This window comes from Chenopodium quinoa, unplaced genomic scaffold (genome assembly GCF_001683475.1).
Source record: "Chenopodium quinoa cultivar QQ74 unplaced genomic scaffold, ASM168347v1, whole genome shotgun sequence".
NCBI classification, from domain to species: Eukaryota; Viridiplantae; Streptophyta; class Magnoliopsida; order Caryophyllales; family Amaranthaceae; genus Chenopodium; species Chenopodium quinoa.
Genome location: NW_018744092.1, coordinates 1,334,351 through 1,350,608, shown reverse-complemented (window position 1 = coordinate 1,350,608; position 16,258 = coordinate 1,334,351). Strand labels below are relative to the sequence as shown.

The following is a 16,258-nucleotide window of genomic DNA, read 5'->3' as shown; positions in this document are numbered from 1 at the left end:
CCTTTAACTGTGATTTTTTTTTTTTCCGACAATAAATAATAATATTAATACTAATACTAATAATAATAATGAGAACCTGTACATCCTGCATTAATTCTACCATTATTATATTATAATAACAATAATAATAATTATTATTATTATAATATAATAATAATAATAATAATAATAATAATAATAATAATAATTTGTAAATTGAAATAATAACAATACATAGATATTAATTAATTATCTCAAATGCAATACTAATTACAAACAATACTAATTAAAAAAAAGTGTCATAATTACAAACAATACTAATCAATAATGTAGTTAACAAGTTCAAATAGAAATGATATTTACAAATTAAATGTGATGAAGGACGCCAACATGTCTCGAACTTCATTAAGTTCTTTGCTCGTCAACAGACCTCCCTTTCGTACCTTGTAAAACTTGGAATAAACAAAAAGTATGTTAGAATTAATTACTTAGGTTATGCATGTAAAAATACATTCAGTTAGGCAAAAATTTATTACTTAGGCCTATTTAATTACTAGGATGCCTATTTCCTGCATTTCTTATCAAATGAACTCATTCTTTCTCATAACATCTCAACATTACTTAGTTATAGGCGGCTAAGGCTTGAAATCACATGAAAAGAGCAATTTAAGGGTTTTAGGACGCATTTTCCATCCAAAATGGCCCAAATAAGGCCTATTTGACTACTAGGATGCCTATTTCCTATATTTCTTGTCAAATGAACTCATGCTTTGTCATAACATGTCATTATTACTTAGTTATAGGCAGCTAAGGCTTGAAATCACATGAAAAGAGCAGTTCAAGTGTTTTAGGACGCATTTTCATCTAAAATGGTCCAAGTAAGACCTATATGACTACTAGGATGCCTATTTCTTACATTTCTTATCAAATGAACTCATTCTTTCTCATAACATGTCATTATCACTTAGTTATAGGCGGTTAAGGCTTGAAATCACATGAAAAGAGCAATTTAAGGGTTTTAGGACGCATTTTCATCCAAAATGGCCCAAATAAGGCCTATTTGACTACTAGGATGCCTATTTCCTGCATTTCTTATCAAATGAACTCATTCTTTCTCATAACATCTCAACATTACTTAGTTATAGGCGGCTAAGGCTTGAAATCACATGAAAAGAGCAATTTAAGGGTTTTAGGACGCATTTTCCATCCAAAATGGCCCAAATAAGGCCTATTTGACTACTAGGATGCCTATTTCCTACATTTCTTGTCAAATGAACTCATTCTTTGTCATAACATGTCATTATTACTTAGTTATAGGCAGCTAAGGCTTGAAATCACATGAAAAGAGCAGTTCAAGTGTTTTAGGACGCATTTTCATCTAAAATGGTCCAAGTAAGACCTATATGACTACTAGGATGCCTATTTCTTACATTTCTTATCAAATGAACTCATTCTTTCTCATAACATGTCATTATCACTTAGTTATAGGCGGTTAAGGCTTGAAATCACATGAAAAGAGCAATTTAAGGGTTTTAGGACGCATTTTCATCCAAAATGGCCCAAATAAGGCCTATTTGACTACTAGGATGCCTATTTCCTACATTTCTTATCAAATGAACTCATTCTTTCTCATAACATCTCAACATTACTTAGTTATAGGCGGCTAAGGCTTGAAATCACATGAAAAGAGCAATTTAAGGGTTTTAGGACGCATTTTCCATCCAAAATGGCCCAAATAAGGCCTATTTGACTACTAGGATGCCTATTTCCTACATTTCTTGTCAAATGAACTCATGCTTTGTCATAACATGTCATTATTACTTAGTTATAGGCAGCTAAGGCTTGAAATCACATGAAAAGAGCAGTTCAAGTGTTTTAGGACGCATTTTCATCTAAAATGGTCCAAGTAAGACCTATATGACTACTAGGATGCCTATTTCTTACATTTCTTATCAAATGAACTCATTCTTTCTCATAACATGTCATTATCACTTAGTTATAGGCGGTTAAGGCTTGAAATCACATGAAAAGAGCAATTAAAGGGTTTTAGGACGCATTTTCATCCAAAATGGCCCAAATAAGGCCTATTTGACTACTAGGATGCCTATTTCCTACATTTTTTTATCAAATGAACTCATTCTTTCTCGTAACATGTCATTATTACTTAGTTATAGGCGGTTAACGCTTGAAATCACATGAATAGAGCATTTCAAGTGTTTTAGGGCGCATTTTGATCCAAAATGGCCCAAATAAGGCCTATATGACTACTAGGATGCCTATTTCCTACATTTCTTGTCAAATGAACTCATTCTCTCTCATAACATGTCATTTTTACTTAGTTATAGGCGGCTAAGGCTTGAAATCACATGAAAAGAGCAATTTAAGGGTTTTAGGAAGCATTTTCATCCAAAATGGCCTAAATAAGGCCTATATGACTACTAGGATGCCTATTTCCTACATTTCTTGTCAAATGAACTCATTCTTTCTCATAACATGTCAACATTACTTAGTTATAGGCAGCTAAGGCTTGAAATCACATGAAAAGAACAATTTAAGGGTTTTAGGAAGCATTTTCATCCAAAATGACCCAAATAAGGCCTATATGACTACTAGGATGCCTATTTCCTACATTTCTTATCAAATGAACTCATTCTCTCTCATAACATGTCATTTTTACTTAGTTATAGGCGGCTAAGACTTGAAATCACATGAAAAGAGCAATTTAAGGGTTTTAGGAAGCATTTTCATCCAAAATGGCCTAAATAAGGCCTATATGACTACTAGGATGCCTATTTCCTACATTTCTTGTCAAATGAACTCATTCTTTCTCATAACATGTCATTTTTAGTTAGTTATAGGCGGTTAACGCTTGAAATCACATGAATAGAGCAGTTCAAGTGTTTTAGGACGCATTTTCATCCAAAATGGCCCAAGTAAGGCCTATATGACTACTAGGATGCCTATTTCCTGCATTTCTTATCAAATCACATGTTACGAGCAAATAAACTAAGTCAATGGCATACCTCATCAAGCTGTAGTGTATCTGTACAACGACTCACTATGTCAAACATGAATCTCATTACGTATAGGCCACAATCAACTCCGTTATCTTGTTATGTGCACTAGCATCGGAACAAAGTACATGAATCAAACATGCATAGCAAATTAGTAAAATTTTACGCATTGTTTATTACGAAATTCACAATATCATGTGGCATTACCATCGGTGATTTCCATGTGTGACCTTGAGGAGCTCGACAATTTATCTTCTTCATTACACTATAGAAAAGTAAGTTCAAATTTGATTAGTTTGACTAATAAATGAGTTAGGTAATGATAATCAACACCAGATAGCTTTATTTACTTTTGCAGTGTGGACTTCACGAGGAGTTTTTTTGGATGAGGCAATCGAGCTGAATCGAAAAGGAAGATTGTGTTACTGGAAACACAAATCACCACCAGGGTCCAATGCAAACTACATAAATTCACAATAGACAAACAAATCAATAATTAGCCATGTACAACATATAATCAGGGGAAACAAATGAATTTGACATGATTAGACGTACTCCTCATAACATGGGGCGAATATGAACTTGTCCCCCGCACGCACTGATTACTTGATACTCCGTTCAACATAGTACAACACGTCGGGGGGTTGCCTAAGATTCTAGTAGTGGAGATCTGCTCGGGGCATAACCACCCAACTTGACACGGAGAATCAATGTCACGTAAGTGCTCCTGTAGTGCTCTGCATGCATGATAGTAGAATATTAATGGAAAAATAAACGACAATCACCACTAATCTGAATAACATAATTTGCTTGGCATTAAATTACCTCATGAATGTTTGAATGAGGGAAATGTTAAGCATTGAACCACTTAGAAATTTCTACACATATTCTTTGTTGAGCCATGCAATTGCATCGTCATCATAGTGGAACAATGTCTTAGGTAGTGCAACTTCAATGGGAGTGTCACTAGGCAGCATACTAACACGGTTGTGTAGATAAGTTAAATCTTTAGAGAGCGATTGAAGGACCGTGTCTGCAACAAGTGGAGTAGCTTGCATAACTGAACCTCTCGAAGAGTTCTTCTTCGACGCTTTTTCACTCTCCGACCGTTGTTCACTCCTCTTCTTTGGCACTGGTTAATTGATGCTTTTAGGCTGATCCACCCTCCTCTTTGAAGTTTGGCTTTTCTTCGAAATCTAATAACACAAATCACGCAATTGGTTAGAAAATAAATCCATCCAACTCTTGGGAAGACAACCGGGCATAGAGTAAAGAGTGAACCCAAAATCATACCACGTTGATCAACCTTACCCAAGCACATGGCCATTGCACAAAGCTAACTTTTGCTTCCCAGAGTGTAGTAATCCCATCCTCCTCTATGGGCACCAGTACTCGGATGTTCTCGAACCCCGCAACCACAGAATTGATCTGTGGCCTAAGCGGTCGCGAATGGACCGTACCACTGGTCAGTTGTGCACTAGCATACGCAACCAACTGCAAAGGTCCACTGTTTGATAGCCCCGGGTGTAGAAGTGCACAACGGGTCTCTTCCTACACCAATTTGGAAGAAATTTCATTAGCAAAACTCCACAAATAAGCAAATAGAAACTGCTTTGCACAGCCACAAACAACAGCAACACACAACACATAAACAACAACACACATAACAACAACACACAGCAACACACACAGCCACAAACAACAGCAACACACAACAACACACACAGCAGACAGCAGCACAGAAACAGCAGGCAGACAGCATGACAGCAGCAGGCAGGCAGACAGTAGCAGCACTCAAACAGCAACTGAAACAGCAACACAACAGCCAGCAAACACAAAAACAACAACACTAAAACAGAAAACAGCAACATAGCAGTAGCCAACAAACACAGAAACAGAAATAAACACAGCAGCCAGCAAACACAGAAACAAAAACAAAAACAGCAGCACAGAAACAGAAACAGCAGCAGCACAACAACAACAGAAACAGCACAACAGCAAGCAACACAACAGATTAGAAGCAGACAGCAGACAGCAGTAGGTAGAAGCAGACAGCAGCAGACTGTAGCAGACAGCGGTAGCAGACAGAAGCAGTAGACAGAAGCATGCAGACATAGGCACACAGCATACAGGCAGGGGCAGACACAGCAAGCAGAGGCAGACACAGCAGACAACAGCAAAACAGAAACAGCAAGCACAACAATAGCACAACAAAACACAGCAGCCTTGCAAACCAACAGCCAACCGAAAACAGAAACGAAGAAACATCGAGCTATCTTATCAAGTCAACGTTTAAAACAAGTTGATTTAGAGCTGACTACCCTAGTGAAAGATTAGTTTAAAATTAAAATGCAATTAAAAGTCATTTTTTCTCTATATTTATCGAGCTATCTTATCAAGTCAACGTTTGTCAATTCTATAGTAATTAATACTATCACCCAGCAGCATAGACAACAGTACGACTATGGTCACTCTCTCAAACACCTCCAATATAAGTGAGAACATTTACATAGAACTAAACAACTCACCTGTAAATCTGGAAATTCATGAGATGTTGGATTATGAATCTCCCTCGAGTCCGCATGTGTAGGGTACCAACCTGCAATAGTAAATTAATAATGCCGCCTTAGATCTCACGTAACTCAATATGCAAAAACTAATAGATATGAGACGACCTCATGTATCTCATCATCGTCTCCATGTATCTCATCTTCTCCTTGATCGTGTGGGTGACTACATGAGTCGACCGGTGCAGTCGAGGGGAAAGGCAAGCCCAGCAAGTTCATTTGCTTCACCCAAGCATTGAATCGCATCTCGTTGCGCACTTGTTCCTTAATTGATGTCACCGTGGCATCCAAGTCATATGGTGAGTTCACACTTACTCGGGATCTTCCTGATTTGGTATATTTTGGACCCATCACCTTTTCCCATCCTAGCAAGGTCCCTCCCGCACCTAATACCCGTCTTGGATGGTAGGGTTTTCCCAAAGCCAAGGTGAAAGGGTCCTTCTCTACTATTGGGACGAGCTTGCGTTCAACCAGTTCTTTAGTGTACTCAAACTGTAGTAAAAACAAAAAGGCAACATGAATATAATTAATGTTTTAGTAAAGTGATATTTATGCAAAAGCTTTATAAAGTTCACTAGTTCATAGTTGCTTACGAGTTTATCTGCCATTCTTTGGTTTCCGGAGCCTTGATAACCCATTTTCTTGTCACGCGAATGTAGAGAGCAAATGAAATCGCCAGCATGACTCACCAACGTAGTGGTCGTGGAATCAGAGGGTTCTTTAGAGGACCCTAGAAGCGAAGTGGGGTAAACTCCATCCTTGACCCACGTTTCCCTCCATTCACCAAATGTCTTACACGCCATACGATGGGTGTATTGCCTCTGCAATGCATTTTTGAATTTTGCTCCCTCAGTTCCTACATAATTAGAAATGTTAGTATCATTACTTCAAAAAGAGTTAATATATTATACAATTGTCATCAGATTTACTTAAACTTACAATTGCTTCCTTTTTACTTTTTTGAAGAACGAAAGCTTCCCAATTATCCTTCAATACGCTTGGCCATTTTTGCCATGGGAGTTGCTCTTCCTCGATGACTTCATCATCATTGCCACCTCCTTTCTTGTTCTTTGGTTTTCTCACCCTTGTCTTTGTGATCCACGTACGAACTAAGGTGGTCTTGAAGCCTCTGAATCTTTGCGCTAGTAAAGATTCAAACACCCTTCGCTTGGCGGCATCATTAGGAATGTTAAACAGACTCTACAAGCACAAATAAAAACGATTAATAGTTTCCCCTTTTAAATAACAATAAAGTGAAGGTACTTATAATTGTGTGCAAACAAAACACTTGCCCTTGTATCATTCCAAAATGTGTCAATCAAGCCAGGAGATACTTCCCGCTCACCAAGAGTAATGGGGATTTTGCGCGCACAAATGCCAACGTGAACAGCATATTGACGACGCCATTTGCCTGTAGGTTGGCCTGCCTTGTCATACTCCAGGACCATGGGACCGACGGGTTTCTTGAAACTTGTCGTCAGACCCCTCGCCTTTTTCTTAGCCGGTGCCTTCACCCCCCCTCCACTTTGTCCGTGGCTTTGAGTGTGGGAAGTAGGGTTCTCACCAATCGACTCAGAAACTGCATTGTCAATAGGAGGCGCTTGTTCAGCTGAAATTTCAAAGTCATCAAGCCTACGCTTCAACTCATCCTGAGCCTGATTCTGCCTTACCCTAATCAGGCTCCTTGTTCACATCATACAGCTCGCCCTCATCCTCAGTGAAATCATCATCATCATCCTCTACATCCTCGACACAAATACGGTCCTGATCGTCCGCCATGAGATGTAAACACCTGCCATTACAAACATAACACGTTATTAGTTGTAATATAAATAAATTTGAAAGGTAAAGTTATAATCAAATATAAATTGCTGAATTATAATACAAATCAACATAGAAAATGGGTAAGTGTAGGTCGTTTTTATTCCATATTTCAAATGTTTTAAAAGTTACTTCATTCATTTAAAAGAAAATGTGAAAAATGGGCAAGTAAGTTAACACTTTCATTCATTTTCACCTAACCTGTGATTTAATAATACTTTTAACGCCTACAATTTCAAAATTGCTGAAAAATATTACCCCAATCTAATATTCCTTAGTTGTGGTCTGATCGCATATAATTGGCTTGGTTGTCTATGTCATTTGTTACAACAGGTCTAGGAACAGTGAAAGGTGCCGAGTCATCAAACGCATCATATTCTTCCTCATTCTCGACATCTCCAATGCCTAGGATTCTTCTTTTGCCGGCTAACACAATAGACCATTTTGAATCGGGTGGGTCAGTTACGTAAAACACTTGCTTAGCTTGAGATGCAAGGATGAATGGTTCCGCACTATCATTCAGATGACCAAGATCTACAAGAGTAAAGTCATCATATTTGACGTTATGCCTGATATTATCAACTCACTTACACTGAAAAAGAGCAACCGTGAAGTTACAAATAATCAAGCTCCCATATTTCTTGAATTCGACCATAGTATGACAACTCTGCATCAACGGGTGATTTATCCTTAGCACTTGCAAACTCCCTTGACGATGCCACAAGCGTTACACCACTGTTTTGGGTCAAGGAAGATTTCAAATCTTGACGCTCAGTCCAAAAAGTGTACCCATTTATGTCATATCCGTCAAATGAGCGAACATCATCTCTAGGACCATAAGCAAGCCACCTTACTGTATCAGTGACACTCTCATCCATTTTACCCATCACTCGTTCACGAAACCAACTCACAAACCTCTTATTATGCAACTGCATCAATGCCCTTTCACCTTTCGATGGGAATTCATCACGCAAACTAGCCATGTGCTCATCTAAGTATGGGTGAACATCTGCAACATGGTGCAACACATATAGGTGTGCTTGTAAGAACTTATCTCGGTCAGGTGTCATTCGTTTCGACTCGATTGTGCCCTGACCATCAAGTCTCCCTTCATGTCGAGAAGTAGGAAGACCAATAGGTTCAGCAACGGCTATATAGTCGGCCACAAAATTACCAATCTCTTCACCCACGGTCCCTTAAATCATACTTCCTTCCGGGTGAGCCCGATTCCTTACGTTATTTTGCAATGTACCCATGTGTCTTTCAAAAGGATAGCACCACCTCATGAACACTAGACCGCACAACTTAATCTCACGCACCAAATGAAGAATAAGATGCACCATTATGTCAAAAAATGAGGGTGGGAAGTACATCTCAAATTTGCACAAAGTCACAACCACATCCGCCTGCAAAGCATCAAGTGTACAAGGATCAAGCACTTTGCTGTATATTGTATTGAAAAATGAACAGAGACTTGTAATAACTTTCCTCACGTGCTTTAGTAAAATACCACGTATTGCAATTGGTAGGAATACTTGCATCAGAACATGACAATCATGAGATTTCATACTTGTCAGCTTCAATTCTCCATTTAAGGACACAAATCTTTTCATGTTAGATGCGTACCCTGATGAAACCTTAATGTCGTACAGACATGCACAAAACATCCGTTTTTCTACCCTTGACAATGTGTAGCAAGCCGGAGGTAAATAAGCCTTGTCATCCTTGGCTTTTCCCTCATATTTCTTCTTTGACGCATCCGTGGCCTTTTCCTTTACCTTGCTCTTCCCCTTTCCTTTTTTCGAACTCATTTCATTTTTCGTTTCCTCTTCTTTTCCCTTTCTAACCTTTTCCTGAGCCCACAATTCTGGACGAACCCTCATCTTTTTCAAATCTTACCGTGCACCCTTACCGTCCTTTGTTTTGCCTTGAATATTCATCAGCATTCCCACAAGAGCATCACACACATTCTTCTCTATATGCATTACATCAAGACAGTGCCTAACGTCATGTTTTTTCCGGTACGGAAGCTTCCAAAAGATTGATTCTTTTTTAAAGAGAGCAGTTGAGTCCGCAGCTTTTTCTGTTTTCCCAAATACTGTTCGTATACCCTTAACTCGAGCATAAACCTCATCACCAGTCAACGGCCTAGGCGCAGTCCCCTCTTCCACTGTCCCATCGAAAGCCTTTTTCTGCCTACGGTACGGGTTATCGCGCCTGAGCAACCTTCTGGTCCCACGTACACCTCTTTGTGAGAATGATCAAGGCGAATGCTTGGTGTGTCATCAATACAAATGGGACATGCTGTTTTTCCTTTGTTCTTGTACCCAAACAAGTTGCCATATGCAGAAAAATCATTAACGGTCCACATAAGAGCTGCACGCAATGTGAACATCTTATTCTTATGAGCATAAAAAACGAGAACCCCTTCGTCCCACATCTTTCTCAAATCGTCAACAAGTGGCGCAAGATAAACATCTAAGTCGTTTTCAGGTTGCCTTGGCCCCGTTATCAATAGTGAAAGCATTACGTATTTCCGTTTCATGCACAACCAAGGAGGCAAATTGTAGATCACTAAAAGTACCGGTCATGTGCTGTGTTGGGTACTAAGAGTGCCAAATGGATTCATCCCATCCGTGCATAACCCAAGCCTTAAATTTCTAACTTCATCACCAAATTCCCCAAACTTCATATCAATGTTCTTCCAATGCGGGGAGTCGGTTGGATGCTTCAACATTCTGTTCTTCTTTCTTCCCTCTGCATGCCAACTCAAGTTTTTAGCGTCTTTTGGTGTTGAGAATAGACGCTTAAACCTTGGAATAATGGGAAGATACCACAACACCTTAGCAGAAGATCCCTTCGTACCAGCATTGCAACTCATGCGCTTGTAGCGCGACTTCTTGCATCGTGGATACTCCTCCAATTGTTCATATTCATTTCGATAAAAAATACAATCATTAGGACATGCATGTATCTTCTTATACTCCAAACCAAATGGACACATGAGCTTCTTTGCGTAATAGTAAGACTTAGGAATTTCATTGCCGTCAGGCAACATCTCACTTAACGCGGTCAACAAAGAAGTAAAACTATTGTCCGTCCACCCATGCTTCGACTTAATGTTAAAAAGTATTAGCACGGCTTTTAGTTTGGAGTATTTTTTGCACCCAGGATACAAAGGCTTTTTAGAAGCCTCCGATAATGACTCAAACACGTCCCTTCAACACCACGCATCATCTCATCTACCCTTCATCCTCGACCTCATCCACCTGATCATCCTCAAATCCATCCTCATCACCATTATCAATAATATGTTCATCATTATTCCAGTATTCCTCGTCCACACGAATGTCATTGCTTCTATCATGCACATCATTCCCATCAACATCCCCACTGTACTCTCCTTCTTCACCGTGCCAAATCCACACATGGTATTTAAGCCTAAACCCACAACAAATTACATGATCTCTAATGATTTCAACACTATTGACCACCTTCACATTATTACAATCAACACAAGGACAGTAGAGCCAATCGACACCCATTCTGCGCTGATAAGATGATTAAAACGGGAAAATTAAATGATTGCATTCGGACCTATAGCCAAATAATTTAAGGGTGCACAAGCTTATGCTTTCTTTCTGCTTGATATGATTACTTTCATAGGAAAGCCATAAAGTCATGGTGCTGCACAGCCTGCACTGTAGATCTGTAAAGGAAAAACTAAATAACTGCACTCGAACCTACAAGTATAACCCAATAATTTAAGGGTGAGCGTATGATTTCATTCTTCTTGATTTGACGACTTGGAAATGTTTATCACACCAAGAATGAGTTTGGAAAATTACTCACGCATTTGAATATCTGATTTATAGGTCAAATCTTGCATTACAAACCCTAACTTAAATAACTAATTAATTTGGTTAAACTTGTCAAGCTGCTAACTGAGTGAGCTAAAATTCTCCATCCGAGCCCATTTATATTACACCACTTACGGTTTATGCATTTCTACCTCAAGTTCAGCAAACTCAGTGAATACAATCAAGTACTTCAGCTGTCCCTAATTAAGAAACATTAAAATTTAGAATTCAAAGCACACCATCGTTGATTGTATATCTGTTGGAAATTACATTAAGTTACAATAATAATAATAATAATAATAATAATAATAATGATTGAACACATAAATCAAATGTGGCATATCTTTTAGGGATAGGAGTAAAGTGTAGGTATCAAAGCAAATCACTTCAAGGCTAAGGTTGTTGCTACAGTAAAAGTCAAAATTTTACCTGGAAATCTGTCCCCGTAAATACTTTCCCCAGCTGAACCTGCAATATACAGATGAAAAAAAAAATGTCAAGCCTGAGAACAAGAAAAGGCATACGATTAAATACAGCCAAATAAGAAATTTTTCTTTCATCCACAAACAAGAAATCAAGAGCCAAGAATTTGTTTATCCCAACTTTTATCAACTCATGTAATACTCAGTCAATAATATCACATGCCTAAATTACTGTCAAACTGGGGGCACTGACATTCAGGGATCACAACACAGGTGTAAAAGTTTATAAGCATTCAATACTACTCCCTCCATTTCATTTCAATTACACACTTACCTTTTCACAGTTACCAAGAGATGCATTTAAATTTTGGAGAGAAAAAAAAGTGAAAGTGACATAAAAGGTGTTATTTGTCAAAAAAAAAATGTGGGCCCCTATTCTAAAATTAGTAAATTATAACCGAGTAAATTAAAAGGAAACATTCAAAATAGGAAAGTGAGTAAATTATAAGAAATCGGAAGAAGTATAAAATAATACACGTGGAAATTTCTCAATGTATTCCAGTTTAAAAAAAATAAATAAAAAAAACAAGAACGGGTCAACTTATATTACAAATAGGTGGAAGAGAACACCTAGAAAGATAGTAGTATCATATGGACAAAAGGAGCTACTATGGTGCATATGATGGTAAAATTTGCAATCATAAAATGAAAAGGCACACATGAAAATTTCTCAATGTATTCCCTATCCTGCCATGAAATGAACTACATTTATCAAAATATTTCAGCCTCAGTCAGTCATAAAAAAGCATTTAAGTTCAGAGTTTAATCATGATACAGAAAGATCAAGTATGGAAACAGCACATACCCTCTTTTCTGAGGAGATCTCCACCCTACAGAATAGGAACAAAACATCAATTAATCATCAGAAAAGAATAATCTAGTATATAATCAGGCGCAAAGCAAATAACCTTTACTAAATCATGCTGGATAAAAAACATAGCAAATACAACCTTAAAACTACATCATTAGAAAAGCAGGTGTGACCATCAGCCCTATATCCTACAGCATAAACAACGATAACTCACCAATGAAACAGGAAGACCACTTCTAGCTCATGTTCAGGCAGAAAATCATAATAAAGAGAAGAATAAGAATACAATTAAGACTAAAGAGCACAGATCAAACCCAAGATACCTGAGCCATAAAACCCTTCACTATCCGATGGAAAAAGGTCCCTTTGTAGTGCAAGGGCTTCCTTAACTTGGGGCCAACTCCCTTCTCTCCTGGAAATTCAGAAAATTCTTTCATATTTAAAAGATTGAACGACTATATAATATCAAATATGATAACACCAAAAAAAAAAAAAAGAATATAATAAAACAGCAATTAAAAGATCCAAAGAAACAACACAAGCTATAAGAATGAGTGTACCATCACCACTAAAAGTCAACCCATGAACAACAATGAGAATGCATTATCTGTAATTCTTGTAAGTAACTGTATATACAAATTTGTTCACTTCGGAATATAGGCCTGAGTGGTGGATTTATAACATCACAAATTTCAATCTTCATAGAGGATACGCTATCAAAGAAAATCATGCATCACAAATTTCAATCTTCATAGAGGATACACTATCAATGAAAATCATGCAGATATTCAAAATAATACAAAAAGCACTCAAGCTACTATCATAACAACCGACCTCCCAATTACTAGTAAGAGCCCGGAAATTAAATGGCATAACAGTGGGGAGGCTCACCGCTTTATTAAGTTGTATAAACACGGAACAGACCAACAACCGCTAGTTGAATGACCTCCCATTTTCCAGCAATAACTATCAAATAAATGGCATAATGGAAAAGCTCACTGCTTTATATGGACGCATAAGTATAAAAAATAACCAAGACCAGTGAAACAACCGGCCACAATGCACCAAATTTTGAATTTAAAAAACAAAATAAAAAAACAAAACAAAAAAAGAGGTTGCAGTCGTACCATTTTGTGTTCACATTCATGGAATATATAAAAAGAATAGTTCTGGAAAAACCAATATCAAAGTTGCAATTTAAGAATCAACATAGACGACGAAGCAACAAGGGGGAAATAAAACACATTGTTATTACCTGTACATAACACACGAAAATTTTCTGCAGTCTTTGGAGCTGCATCAGTAAAGAGCTGTAGAAACAAAGCATTAAACATTAACATCTCTAGGTTTCAATAAAAGGTATAAAGAGAAAAAACATTGCGGGAAGCCATAAGCTCAAAATGCATCTCAAGAGAATCAAAAGGGAAAATGAAGTAGATAGACAACAGGGACATAGTCAGACATCAAATAGATAACAGCCATAACACCACCCCCTGTCAGCATTCAATTATGTTACATGCAAAATAATACCTCAAAAACCATCCTCTCAAATGGATCTCCATCAATAGACACATCCAAAAAAACAAATGGGTTTTTCTTCTTGGCCATATCTCCCTCTTGGTGCCTAAAAGTCAAGCCAGTTTTCCTGTTTTCTGTTGCAAAAGAGATAAAAACTCAAGAATCACAAAATGGAAGACATAAAATTTGAGCAACCTGGCAGATTAAAGAATCTCCTACACTAACTAAACAATAATTATATTGTAGCATATACACAAAAGAATATTCAACACAGCAAAAAAATGGCAAATATAATGCCAGCTTTTACCAAATTGGATTCTAAGTTTTAATACTCTTAAGTATCTGATACATAAGAAGTTTCATTCCCAAAACTCGTAGGGAAGCTTTATAGAGCAAAAAAAAACGAGGCAAACTGAGAATATAACAAAAGCCACAAAATTATAAGCTATTGACAAATGAAGCAGAAAGGCAAAATGTAAGAATATTGACACAACTTAGATTTCCCTTGGACTCTCAATGTTACACTAAGCAAGACAAATGCTTAATGTAAAAAAATAAAACGATTTTCTACCTAACGACACTTGGGGAAACCGTTTGAAAACAATATTGTAGCATCACTTGAGATACTTACATGCATGCTACAAAGAGATGTAATTTTACAATGAGAAAACAAGTTACAAACAAGTTACACTCAGCAAGACAAATACTTAATGGAAAACAGCACAACAATTTTCTACCTAACAGCACTTAGGGAAACCGTTTGGCAATAATTGAACTTGAGATACGTGCATGCATGCTACAAAGTGATGTGATTTTACAATGAGAAAGCAACACCGAGCACCAACTACCAAACTAAAAATGCCAAATCGTCTTCCTCCACCTTCAATACTACACAATGTGTGCCCACACATTCGCATTTTCCTCCTTTGTGAATGGAAAATTAAGCAGATTTTGCGCTAATGACGCAGTCAAAAACCAGAATGAGACTCAGATTTTTGCCGTAAAGTCCAGACTATTATGAGTTTATTCGTTACACCCCAAACACACCAAATTAAACCAAAAATATCAAAAAACTACAATTTCAGCTCATGAACACAACAGAAATCAACCAACAACGATAATTCCTACCCAACATCATACAAAAACCCCTGTACACATTTTGAACCACATCAATCGAAAAATTTACACCTATGCTACAAAAAAAATATTAAAACCAGACAAGCAAAAACATACCCATAATTCATCAAAATTAAATGAACCCTAAACCTTAAACCCCCAATACAATTCCACAATCGCAGAAATATCAGCTAAATCAGGCATTAATTAGCATCAAAATTTACAGCAGAACTATAAAATGGTGACAGAAATCGAAGCAATTTGAAGACAGAATATAGCAGAACATAAACCGATTAAACGAATGAGAAATCGAATATTAGCGAATTAAAGAACAAATCGATCAAAGGAAGAAAGGTAGAAGAAGAGATTAGAGAGAGAGAAAATTAGGGTTTAACCTGGAGAAGGTGAAGGAGCAGGCGGTTCAACAATGGCAGCTGCTGTTCCACCGTAATGAGAGAGAGAGAGTGTGCGTGAGTGATGGAGAGAGTGTGTGTATGTGCAAGAAGAATAACCTAGTGTCCACCTAAATTATTACTCTATTGGGATATATAGTATACTAGACTCAGACTAATTCGGATTCGAGTCACGTTAGATCGTGATCGGTTAATTTCTTTACAATTTACAAGTAGAGGGAAATTAGAAATTCCATTTGAATAGAGTGAGAATCGAACTCCTCTCAACGGGTGAAAAGAGGGTCTTCAACCACTAGGCGAATCTTGATTCTCAACTTTTAGTGTTAATTTGTTAAATCATAGAGAAACTAAAAAAATACAAGTATTTATAGGATAGAATACACACTAGAACACCATGTCTAAAGAGGTGTGAAATTTTCCAATTTTTTAAAATATGCTAAGAATATAATTGCTATGAAAACAAATAGTTCGGAAAAAAAAATACATCGAGTCCATATCGTCTATAATTTGATTTCAGTGCCTCGAAATCTTCCATTTATATGTGAATAATTGAATATATATTTATAGAGTACATACATAAAACATAAAGATAAAATTAAACCTAAAGAAAGTTATAGTATAACTCATTGGTGTTAAGTATATCAACTAGTAAAACCACCTATACAAGATTCACGAAA

The 16,258-nt window shown here is 37.2% G+C and overlaps 2 protein-coding genes across 4 annotated transcripts; both read right to left on the bottom strand.

The window, feature by feature from the left end:
* Positions 1–314: 314 nt before the first annotated feature.
* Positions 315–7,234, bottom strand: LOC110691773. Its single transcript, XM_021868718.1, has 12 exons — positions 6,853–7,234; positions 6,517–6,760; positions 6,154–6,416; positions 5,669–6,052; positions 5,522–5,592; positions 4,287–4,544; positions 3,819–4,189; positions 3,549–3,730; positions 3,344–3,454; positions 3,201–3,258; positions 3,003–3,101; positions 315–431 (listed from the first exon to the last, which is right to left on the bottom strand). Exons 1-6 carry the CDS (start codon positions 7,006–7,008, stop codon positions 4,460–4,462), a joined length of 1,203 nt encoding a protein of 400 aa, XP_021724410.1. The 5' UTR covers positions 7,009–7,234; the 3' UTR covers positions 315–431; positions 3,003–3,101; positions 3,201–3,258; positions 3,344–3,454; positions 3,549–3,730; positions 3,819–4,189; positions 4,287–4,459.
* LOC110691774 lies at positions 7,028–15,708 on the bottom strand. 3 transcript variants are annotated; one of them, XM_021868719.1, is made up of 9 exons: positions 14,065–14,101; positions 13,790–13,844; positions 13,662–13,703; positions 13,426–13,500; positions 12,858–12,946; positions 12,529–12,553; positions 11,671–11,709; positions 7,231–7,352; positions 7,028–7,139 (listed from the first exon to the last, which is right to left on the bottom strand). In XM_021868719.1, the coding sequence occupies exons 2-8, from the start codon at positions 13,795–13,797 to the stop codon at positions 7,232–7,234; spliced, it is 399 nt and encodes a 132-aa protein (XP_021724411.1). In that variant the 5' UTR covers positions 13,798–13,844; positions 14,065–14,101; the 3' UTR covers positions 7,028–7,139; position 7,231. The 3 variants fall into 3 exon arrangements, 2 of the variants coding, with proteins under 2 accessions (XP_021724411.1, XP_021724412.1); XR_002505343.1 differs by lacking the exons at positions 13,426–13,500; positions 13,662–13,703 and adding an exon at positions 15,564–15,708 and having other exon boundaries at positions 14,065–14,186; XM_021868720.1 differs by lacking the exons at positions 7,028–7,139; positions 13,662–13,703 and having other exon boundaries at positions 7,216–7,352; positions 14,065–14,143.
* Positions 15,709–16,258: the final 550 nt, after the last annotated feature.